Genomic DNA, 11,908 nt, shown 5'->3' with positions numbered 1-11,908 from the left:
GCACTTTCACTATGAACCCCCAATTACTCCATAGGATAAAGAAGGAACCATTCAAGATAACTCAAAAAGATGAAACATACCCCAGTTTAAACACAGAAAGTGAGGAAAAAAATTCAAATAATTTTCAGAGCGTCTGTTCCAGCCTAAGTGCAGCTGGCATTTCAGTTAACTTGACAAAAGGAGTCCGTCATACAGTTCCAGTATGTCTAGTGGTTCTGAGCATAGAAGTGCTAGACTGTCCATGAAGGTACTTCTTATTTGGTCTCTGGCTTGTCTTGCAATAGTGGTATAATTGATTCCCACGCCGTAAGGCACTAAAGAAAGAAATAAAGATTTAAAAAATGGATTGTACATCAGTTCTTGTAACTTTTGACCAACACTTCCAGACCAACAGAATGTATGTTCAAGAAAGGCTAGCCGGGTCTCTATAGATTATTGCGGAAGGGGGAAAAACCCCAGAATCTCAAACAGCAAGAAAGTGTTCAGAAAGAATAGCTGCGATCTCCAAACAAAGAAAACAAATTAAAGCTTTCCAAAGTCATCAGCTGGCCCAAGCCATTAAAAATCATCAGAATACCCTGGATTTCCAAATATCAAGCTAGATTCTTCTAAAGTGAAGAACATCACAGCTTTCAGCTAGGCAGACAAACTGTTTCTAGTAGAAATTCACATCTTTGTGGTGTGACTGTGGGAGAGGGCTGATTTGGACACAATGGTGGCTATTATAGACTACCTCCAGCAAACTTATTTGAAAAACCCATGCATCTAGGGAAGGTAGTTCAGGTACACAGTATACTCTGTTACACCTCTGGGACTTGGATCTCCACTGCATGATGAACTGGTAGTGCCTGGTATAGTAAAATAAAAGTGGAGTCTAGCTTCTGGTTATTATAAAGTCACTCCAGGCTTTGGAGTCATTTCCCCAGACACATATACTTACTCCAGTCCTTGTGCTGTGTATCATTACTGTCTTTCAACCATGTACAGCCCAGAAGTCAAACTGAAGAAATACAGACCTTGGGATATATATTATTAAACACTGGGAATGGGCAAACTCATCACCAGCTCTTATAACCACAGGTTACTGTTGTCAAGCATCTTCCTTCTAATCTTGCTGATTGTACTGCAGGTGAATAGAGTATTTCTAGTTGTGTATCCCGAAGTGATTAGACGCTCTCCTACCAAAAAGCTTCCTTACTGCAGCCAAGAGCAAAACTAAGGTGTACAGATTTAACTGTCAATTGCAGAGGCACTGCCAGATGTTCAGTGGAGTCTTTAATACACCCCCTTCCACAGCAGTCTCAGAAGAGAGAAGAAACCAGGGTGAAGGAAGTTCTTTGTGACTAGTTATGAATTACTGACAAGACAGACATCGGAAGGGGCAAAGGAAGTACATACTAATATTACATGGAGAGGTAACCTACCACAGGAAGAAGTTTGTAAAGTAGATGTGGAAAAAAGCAATAGGCAAGAAGATGAAGTATGTCACCATGCATATGCCTAGTATTGTTTAACGTATCAACCACTGCATTGCACAGCACTGTTCTACCATGAAGGAAAACTAGACTGGTAGCATATGCAGTTGGATGTCAAGGCCCTTTCACCTAAAAAAAACCCCAAAACAAAAAAAAGAAATCTGACACTGAATCTCAGGTACACATGCACCAACTGAAAAAGGGCACAGGCACCTGACTAGGTATTTCCAGGACTAGCATACAAAGGACAGAACTATGCACAAGGGGACAGAGATTAGAATAGTTTATGCATACTAGGTGTAATCTATATATGGATCCATGGATGTACATTAATGCATGTAGTTTGGTTCATAAAAGGCAGAATCAAGAGATTTTCTAGTCTGGTAGTATTACTAGAACATGCAATTTTGGTTTTTTTTCTTCGCCACTACTGCTGCTCAGTGATTTGTTCAAGAATGCAAGACAGACAAGCACCCAGGATGAAATGCTGTTACAGGGCTGCCTTGCAAAAGACTGCTAGTCTCATGCAGATCACTTGAGCATGACCAGCAACTCAATAGTTTACACTAAGCTGCTGACAAAGAGCACCTTCCACAGCACTAGAGAACCGATTTAGAACTCCAAGATTCTTTTCTTCAAGGCAGTGTGAAGATTTCCTGAAGAATTATCACCACCTCAGAGGAAAATGAACTACTGTTATTCCTGCCAATGCTCCAGCAGTGCCACATACCTTCTCGTAGTACTGGATGTTTTTATCTGCCATCCCCATGAGTAGCTGCCTAAAGTCTTGTCTTTTGTTGTTCTGCCATCTCTCCATATCTGCTTTCAGGTCAGCATTGAAACACTCTACTCGGTCTTGACACTTCTCAACATCTGTGGGTACCTGCAGCAAAAGAAATGAAGATTGAAACTGTCACTGAGAGTGCTAGACTGCTGAATTAGCTCAAACCTCACTGAGCAAAGCTACAGAGGAAAGGGTAAGTTAACAGTCCGGTAGTTACCCTGAATAAACTCAGTTATGGCTGCAGGGAGAAAAGCCCAAATTCTGTGTTAGTGAGGAGACAGGATTGCTTAACTTGTTCTCTGCTGTCTGAGGTGGTGGGCAGTTGTGCTTGTCCATCTCCACGCCAGATATGGAGGCAGACTGAGGAAGAGCTTGCTAGAGGCACATGGAGAGCAAAACCACTTGGTTTAAGTGCTGGGTGCCTAGGCTCAGCTCCTAGTTCTCAAACTGAGCAGCTTGACTACAGCTCCAGAGCAAGTTTTCTCTCCTCCTTCCCATTTACAGTTGCACTAGGGATTTCCCAATTTACGCTAGTGTGTATGAAACAACAAACATTTAGGTTTGTCCAAAGAGCTGGATAAGAGACCTCAGTGTTCTCTCTTGACTGTAGTATACAAACAGCAGTGATCAGCTATGACTGCAGAATAAAATTCTTAAGCCTCTAGTTTCTAGCTTAAGCCTCTTGTTTCTAGCTTCCACTTCTAACCTTACAGGCTGCCTGAAAAAAATGTAAATGCAAAGCATTGATGATCATCACTGTGTATTGGCTCATGCACCTTTGGGCTCAACACTGGACACGTAATCACACATAAGCAATGGGAGAAATCCTGAAGGACAGCCTACTGCAAGCCTAGGTAGAGATTGAAATGGATTATGACAGTAGTCACCAGCCCAAGGTAGATGCACTTTAGGCCAAAGAAGTTGGTCTTTGCTTATGTTTTAACTAACATCATGTATACCACCAGGCAACTACAGGAACAATTTACAAACGTTTCTTCAAGCAGGAAAGCCATGAACGCCTTTCTCTCCCTTCTCCATGTGCTGCATGGTTCACACAGACAGAAGGCCTGTAAGGACATGGAGACCAAGCCCATGACCTCAGAAGAGGAAACCCCTGAGCTCTAGCACCAATGTGAGAAGTAAACTTGGGCTCTGGAAGCTGTGACTTGCACAAAGGCAGAATGAAGAACGTTTGCAGAGGTTTGTAGTGGCTCCTCTCATACTTGATGCTTTCAGAAAATTCCCTTTTTCTTTGAGGGACGTGAAGGAAGGAAGGGGATGAACCGACTATATAAGAAGCTTTTCACAAGTAACAATATAGGAAGTTAGAGGTGTGCTACTACCTTGCAATTTGGCAAGGTACATGATTTAGGCAGAAACGTATCAACTCTGGTTCTTCTCCAGGATGTGGACTAGGGTCGATCACTGACTAATACTCAGAGAAGGTCCTACATCTGTTCTCTGATAAAGCTGTTCAAGACACAGGAAAAGCACCTCCTTCGTGCTCATAGGATCTGAGTACCCCTTTATTCACACGACTGGATTTACACTACAGATAGCTTGCGGGTTCAGTAGCTACTCACTTCCCCCACCCTCTCAGAGCACTATACTTCTGGCTACAGAATTCACTCTGCTACAACTCCAGACATTAAGTTCTCTCGTAGGCTTCAGACAAGACCTACCAACCTAGTGGCTGGAAGGCTTAGAAGATGGTCCCCTCAAGGCAAGTATGCTTTGCATCATATTTATAAGTACTCTGCTATCTTAACGGGAAAGGCTAGGCTATCAAGAGAAAGAGTCATGAAGTCTGGAAGCAAAACCACATAAGATTTCCCAATCCAATTAAGTTAGTTTCTAAGCACTCACCAGTTTCCTGCTTCTTCTGCCAGGATCTGAAACCACAACGAAGCTATAAAAAAAGAAATCTGTTCTTTCTCACAGCCAGTTCTCCTGCACGTCAGGCTGCGAGAGCTGTACGACTTTAGAGCTACAGGGACAGCCTAGTGATCAGCAAATGGGTCACGTATGCTCTGATTAAGGAACAACAGCAATGAACTCCAGTTAAGTCTCCACAGGCATCATGAAAGCAGCGTCTGCACGTGCACTGCTCCTGTTCAGCAGTGTAAATACCTTTCCTTCCAAAACTGCAGCTTCCCAGAAGTTGCAACTCAGTAGCTGAAACAAAGTTTTAGGTTAATTAACAGCTTTTAAGCACTTTATATCTAGTGCAAGGTTAATGAGAAGAGAGGTTATAGTTCTAACATCAAATTTGGATGTTGAAACATCAATACTGATGCTTTTATCTGCTTTTACCAAGGGAGATTCTAAGTATTAGCTAGCAACTAGGAACTGAGAAGACAGAAGATTGGACTTTTGGGGAAGTTGCTACTTTCTTACTGATGGCTGCTCTCAGCTACTGGTATAGCTCAAAAAGACCCAACCCCAAAACGAAGTGACAACTAGCTCAAACTCCAAAACACTCTAGAAGGGCCCATCACTATTTTAGTGAGTCAATTTAAACTGAGAAGTCGTCAAATGCCTAAAAACCTCAGTTGGCTTGCTGGATATGCTAGATTTAGTACCTTCTATCCTACATACAACTTGTTAGAATATCTAAGTGTAGCTTATACAAAGCTACACTGAGGAAGTAAGAGTACATACCACACGAGCCAGCAGTGGGGCAGGCAAAAGACCAAAATACAAGAGCATCACAAGATACTCAAGACACCACTATTTGTAGAGTCCGTGACAGACACAAGACCAGAAAAATACCAGTTTGCATTTCTATGCTCTGTCCTCCAGCTTCTTAGATTAAAGACGTTATGTGAACCTCCTGTAAGATTATTGTACGGTAGTCCTAATACTGGAAAGTCATCCATTAGTTATTAACACAAAGATGAAGGGGAACCAAAAACACCCAAGCAGAGGAAAGGAACAAAACCTGTTGTCATTGTTGGTTAAAGCTGCAGTGGTTTAAGACAGGGCTCTTGCACATCGCTTCATGCAGAAAGCAGGTGGCAGCATAAGCACGCCAATTTACAGCTTTGTTCTGCATGAAGCCCAGCCAAAACCTGTCACCCAGTGACACCTGCTGTGTCTGTTCAGCATCACACAGGACAACCTCCCTAGCAGAAGGGGCAAAACATGGAGTCTTCCACAGTCAAAACAGGTATCCTACAATACAGTTCAGCAGTGCCAGGGCTAGGACTTGAACTCGGCTAGCTGACACCCTGCTGAATCACCAGGGACTGTTCTACCACTGCTTCAGTCCCTGTCACTAAACACTCCAACTGGTCGCTGACTGTTGTTCAAGTGTACACAGGTCAGAGCCATCCTGCTCTGAACCGTGGGAGATCAGTAGTACAGAAGTTGCTAGACAGGTTATGTATGTTCATACCTGTCTTTATTCCACATCAGCTTGCCAACAACAAACTTCTGTTCTGTCAGAAATTGCTTATACTGCAAAGAAGCTGCCAGACCCAGACAAAGCAAGTTCTGTTTCTCCATTCTTCTCAGGAAGTAATGTAAGTGCAAGCCGGTTTTGTAGTTTTAAGTGCTAACCTTTGGACGGTCTTCTTTTTTCAAGGCTACTGCTTCCAGTTTTGCTTCATACTCCGCTTGAACTTGGTCTCTCTTCTTCAACACATTCTATGGGCAAGAGAAAAGACAGCTGTGAGAGGGATCCTCTTGTTCCTTCCCTCCCCAGCCTGCAAGTGATACAGCTTAAGTGCTAATTCAGTCCAAAGTCAGACTTTCAAACTTACTTTGTCCTATTTTACAGTATTTAGGGAGTAGCTTTTAAAAACAAAGAGCACTTGCTCTCCAGCAGCTGGCAGGGTCAGATAAAATTCAACTTTTGGACAAGCTGGAGGCATGCAAGACAGAAGCTGTCATGTAACCATGAATATAACCCTAAGTAAATTCAATTAATCATTTGACCTATTATTAGCACGAAAAGGATATAAACAAAAGCATCAAAGCTGTCAAGGACTAGTGCAAAGCTGTTGATATCCTCAAGCAGCAGAGAGACAACAGCATGGGCTAGGAGACAGGATGGCCACCACAGAAGATATTACATCTCCCTTTCCACTTGCAAAGACTCCTCAAAGTCCTTTATAGCAAGCTGTTTTATTCATGTTAGAATAAAAGTAAGCTTTGCTTTTAGATCAGTTTGGGGGGTTTGTTGTTGGTTTAATTAAAAAAATTAAAATTATAAAAAGCACAATTTACATGAAAAGCACCGAACTGAGTGAGTTTCACAAGCAGTAAACATTTTATTGACAGAGTATTCTCAGAACAGAGAGCAAAAGATGCCACCCTTCTTCTTGTACTACGTCCACAAGTCAAGATCTCCACTAAGGTGGTACTACAGTCTTACAATTTAAAAACAACCACAGAAATTAGTCTTTTCAAGAACATACTACTGAAAAATAAGTAGTTCTGTGTCTGCAAGACAGTCTTCTTCAGTCTTCACAAGGAAACTAGTAATTTTTAATAATTCAGTTGATGCAAAGTTATTACTAAAAATGCTCAGAGGGAAGTCAGCCAACACTCACTGCTGAGGCACCTGTAAATTTGAACTTCTCTTGGAGCCAACTTGGCCAGTTTATGCTTCAAGTCTTCCCTTCTGCCACCCAGAAGGAATTACCCCATTAGGACAAAGGGAGGTAACTAGTAATTTTAACAGTTTCAGACAAGGCTAGTAAAGCAGGACTAGTCATGTGCACTGCTGCCTACAGAAATACCTGTTTAAAAAAGTAGTTCTCAGAGCTCTAAGAGCCAGTCTAGCCAAGATCTGTTTCCCAATTAAAGATGTACAAACCCTGTATCTATTAATCGTCATCTTCCCCCAGCTCCCTCCTAAGCCAAGGGAAGGTCACCAGTGCAGTTCCTCTAAAGTACAGATAGGAGACGTTGCAATCAATATTCTTACAAACCGTAGTCCATGATAAAAGGGAATGGCACCCCACCCACAAAGTTGCTATTAATTTAGGCAAAACTGAAAAATTCACCTTCAACAGCTTAACCCTCCCTTTTGTCCCCAAAGGGATGCAAGCAAGCATGCCATTGGTTGTGTTTGCTTGAAAAGCCACAACATTCCCGTTCCTTTTGTAATCTAAGTAACTATGTGGAATAGCCCTTAAGTGATTGAGGTTACCAATGCAACAAAAGCCTGAGAGATTTAGCAGGTATTTCTACTTTCTATTGCCTCTTGAACCTGAGTCAACTGAAATTTCTTCTCAGAAAAACAACTGCCTCCAGCAATTGCATTCAGCCTTTACAAGCCTGGAGTTAGTGCAGTAAGCTGGATCTGTACCAGGAGTAGTCAATGATTAACAGGTATCATCAGACTAGCTTCAAAGGGCAGGTGTCTTATTTCTCCTTAAGTGCTCGAGTCCATCCACTGTGGACCATTAACAATATGCTTCTGAATACAGCTTTAAGTATCCATTAATGGCTGACCTGTATGTGATGAGAAAAATATTGCCTTCCCTTTCACTTGTGCGGTATGTGAAAGGAAGTGTTGCCTCTGGCACCTCCAGGCAATCTCTTCTCAGTTGTAGATCAATGCATTAATTAATGCTACAGCAGCTCCTTCGAAAAGCTCTGTACCAAGTATCCCCAGACTTACCACAGCCCATGCAATCCTTCCACTAGTTAAAGCCTCAGAGGGAAAAAAAAATTAAAAATAAAGAAAAAAAAATTAAAAAGTTTAAAAGAGTTGGAAGAAACCAACACCAAACAGAAAAAACCTCACACATCACATTTCAGTTATTGAGGGACAGAACTAAACCACTGGTCCCTGTACAAGCAAGACTTAGCTTGCTTTCAGTGAGGCAGGTCCTTCTCCATTTTGTATTCTGTTGAAACACTTCTCCTTGGCCCATATCTCTGAAGGAGCTTCAGGAGTTTGCCATCAGCCTCCTTTCTCAAATTGCAATCCTATGCCATTTGCACACCACGTAGCTTCCTACTACGACTAGACCTCGCAAGAGGATCCTTATTTACTGCACACCTTTAGAGAGACTGTTAGCTATGCAGGAGGTGCTTGCTTTCAATATGCATTAAAAGTAATGTCCAAGCACACAGCTGAGGATTGCACTATCTGATAAGCCTTTCTGGCAGTGTTAAGCGTATGGAGTTCATATAACATTTTAATGTCAGCACTGAATTATGTAGAGCGGAGTTCGTCCTCTGCACTTGCCTCTCTGGGGAACACCAGCGTACCGGAAAAAATGTGGTACTGCACGTTTGCTGACAAGGGCCTCGCTGCACCTGGATTTGAGACGTTGTCTGGCCATCTCATACATGGCCTGTGTTTTAGAAGAGGTCTCTCCTAGACACTACCAGCACGCATTTTAACTCATGCCCACAATGCCAGCCTCTCCCCACTTCTGCAAATCTTTCAAACAAACTCAGAGATGGGGCTTCCCTGGAGTCAGCCAATATTTGTTTCAACCAGAACCACTGGGCTTTGCCTCCGTATGTGCAGTTTCCTCGGGCTGCCCCCTTGCCGGGTATAACAGTGCTCCTGAAGATACTAAGGTGAACATTCATCTCTAAAACAGCAAAGATAACCTGGCAGTTCTTACTCTGAGAGACATTTACCCAGCTAGAAATTGCTCTACAAATGAAGTTCTCATACCTATACCTAGGGTACAGCGTGCAACAGAGAAAGCTATCAAGGTTGCACTGAACTCCTAGTACCTAAAGACTTACCTTCCATCGAGTACCCTGTCCAAAAGTTGTGCTCTGAAAGACCAAAACGGACTTTTAATTTCACAAGCAGGCCTCACAGCAGCTGATGAATAGGACTGCACTGCTAGTGAAGAGGACAGCCCTTTCAGCAGAAAGCCTCTTACACTCCAACAGTAGCCTCCTTTACAGTTACTTGCTCAATTTTGTGGAGTCTGGAAAGACAGTTCTGTAGCTGCTTACAGAAGAAATAACAACAGACTACTATTTTCTAGCATAAGAAAACTGCACTTGGTATGACCTGAGAGATTTCAGTTTTGGTATTTGGGAGGGAAGGAAAACCGGAACAGTCTGCCTTGGCTAGCAATAGTTTTTACTCTTGATTTTCAGACAGAGTAAAGCTAATGAGATGCCCAAGCTGGACATTAAACAGATTAATCCTTATTTGCTATCAACTGCTATTTTGCAAGTGTGGTTTCTAGATCCAACTAGTTCCAAAGCACCAACACAATGAATATGTTCAGTCCATTACCAGAGAATAACTGACAGGAAGAGTGAAACCATTAGGCCACTAGAAAGTCAAGTCGTCTAAAAATTAAGCTAAAAAGCAAGGGTTTCTTCAGCTGAAGAGATACTTCAGGCAGTTAAACACCACTTACCACAGGGAGAGTGGCATTAAAGACTTGCAGCTAGACTACCTGTTGGCTTGGAGACAGCCCCATTCTGAAAGAGCTCTTGTCAGATGATGGCAAAGACACTAAGTGCAGTCTCCAAGCCAACAGGAGTACCTGTTGTACCTGAAGTACCTCTTCAGCTGAAGAAACCCTTGCTTTTTAGCTTAAAATTTTTTTCCCCTGCCACATTTGTGAAAAGCACCTCTCAACTCAGCTTGACACTGAAGATGCTATCTCCAGTAGGCCGTGGCATTTGTAGCATCAAAAGCCAGATGTTCTGGGTTAAAAGCTTTAACTACTAGCCTCATGCTCTGTTTATTTGTAAGTACACACACACACCCCCCTTCCTACAGAACAAGGATAAGTCTGAACACCCTGGGTCAAGGCTTCCAGCTACAGCTCAGGGTGTTCCAAGCAATACTTGGGTGTTAATAGTCCCGTAAAGAAAATGCACCTTGTTTATGCTGGGGTCAATACCATGACTATGAAAGCAGAGAATATACACGAGGAATTAGTGCAAAGACTTCTGCAAGAATACTTCAGCCAGGCAAGACAGAAGCCATACAACTAGCCATCTGAAGCTGGGAAAAGAAATCTGCAAGCATTTCAATTCTCAGTTTGAGAAGTAGAGGATGACTAAGATTAAGATGGAGAAGGACTACCATGTTCAGACTGTAGGTTTAGAACAGGCTATTAAATCTCTAAAGGAGTGCATACCATAGCCTTGTAACGGTTGTTCCAAGTGGAAAGTCCTCAGAAGCAATTTGTCTGTTAGTACCCTATAGAGGGACTGCTAATACATACTGTACCACGGGCATGTGGTGAAAAGCTTTAACAGCTGAACTAGAGTCCTTGGTTTCAGTTTTCAATGCAATTAACTCAGTAATTCTTTTCCCCATGCAATGGGATTGCCTACTAATGGTCCTTAACTTCAAGAGAATAAAAACTGCACTGAAGTAGCTTTTATTACTTCTGCATAAGCAGTAAGATATCAAGTTCTTGAAGAGATTAAGAGTCACAGAACAACATCTTTAAGCAGTTACTTGGTATGCAGAACTTAACAGAACTTTACAACAGACACAACCTGCCTAGGGCATGGGGATGAGAGAGGAAGCAGTGTCTGTCATTTGGACACGTGGTTCTAAAAGGAGCCACCCAACCCTGCTACATACAAGTGACAGAAGCTGTTAACCCTACCTTTTCTGCAGGGCCAGACACTGACCCAGTAGTGAAGAGCTGAGCCACCACTGACTTTCTAACAATTCAAAGAGAAGATTCTAGGCAGCCACAGGATGTCTCCTATAGAGTAACCACCTGCCATTCCGATGAAGGAGCAACTCTTCAACGCTTTGTGTGCACCCGAGCATTACTGACCTTAGCTTGACTGAATAGCGGAGCAGACGGATAATGCTACCCATGCAGTACCCTGCTACTAAACATACCTGGTTTTGTTTTGATTATGAAAACATCCTCCTACTTAATGTATTATTTACTTCCCCACTTTTCCCACCACCAACCCTTCTCCCTGTTAGAAAGAACAAACTTGCTGATATATCGTTCCATGCAAACACCATGACAGTGTCTTCTGCCACAGGGCTCTCTACCTTCATCGACTCCGAGTACAATATATATTCCCTAAGCACAGGCAGGAAGTCTTCTGTCATGTCTTCACTGAGTTCTTCAAGAGCTGTGCAGCAGTTCCCAATACAGGCAGACACCCCTTCCAGTGGCTCTGATAGCTCAACCTCCAGCCCTCCCCAGGTTGAATAAACAGGTCCATATTCTCGTAGTTCCACCAAGTATTCTGCAAAAGGCAGACAGAAAAGTAGATTAACAGAGTAAGAGTGAGGCACAAGGATCTGCAAACACTCACACCAAACAGGAGAAACTATACACCAAGCTTGGCAAACATTAACTCCCCCAGGAGTCTTGTGTTGCATCAGCATCTTAACAGACAGAGTTCTACGGCTGCACAGGTGACAGGTCCAAGTTGCCTCCTGCTTAACTGACCATTCATACAAGCTTCCAGTACAAAGACACTTGCATCCGTGCAGCAGCCAAAGTATTTTTTTTTAAACATATGTAAAACTTGGCTCTGCTAAGAGAGGTATGTAAAGGTTATCTTCATCTAGCAATTCCATCCATACTCCTCCAGATGGAATCTACAGTTTTTTCTGCCTCCCAAAAGTATTTCCAAAAATAACTCTAGTAAGAAAGTAGGTTGGTATAACAAGAGCAACTTTAAAAAAATATTTGGAGAGTTGAGCTAAGATAAGACA

At 42.5% G+C, this 11,908-nt stretch overlaps 1 protein-coding gene across 1 annotated transcript in view; it reads right to left on the bottom strand.

Annotated features, from left to right (window-relative positions):
* Window positions 1-11,908, bottom strand: part of SNX30 (sorting nexin family member 30) — a 45,319-nt gene continuing 33,411 nt past the window's right edge. Inside the window, exons 6-10 of the mRNA XM_009328967.1 lie at window positions 11,234-11,433; window positions 5,821-5,907; window positions 3,843-3,863; window positions 2,206-2,337; window positions 1-314 (exon numbers count right to left, since the gene is read on the bottom strand). Coding sequence (XP_009327242.1) covers window positions 255-314; window positions 2,206-2,337; window positions 3,843-3,863; window positions 5,821-5,907; window positions 11,234-11,433 — 500 coding nt within the window. The 3' untranslated portion in view covers window positions 1-254. The remainder of the gene's footprint in view (window positions 315-2,205; window positions 2,338-3,842; window positions 3,864-5,820; window positions 5,908-11,233; window positions 11,434-11,908) is intronic.

This window comes from Pygoscelis adeliae, unplaced genomic scaffold (assembly GCF_000699105.1).
Source record: "Pygoscelis adeliae isolate BGI_AS28 unplaced genomic scaffold, ASM69910v1 Scaffold127, whole genome shotgun sequence".
Taxonomy (NCBI): Eukaryota; Metazoa; Chordata; class Aves; order Sphenisciformes; family Spheniscidae; genus Pygoscelis; species Pygoscelis adeliae.
Note: the sequence above shows the minus strand (reverse complement) of the source record. Positions and strands in the feature narration are given on the sequence as shown.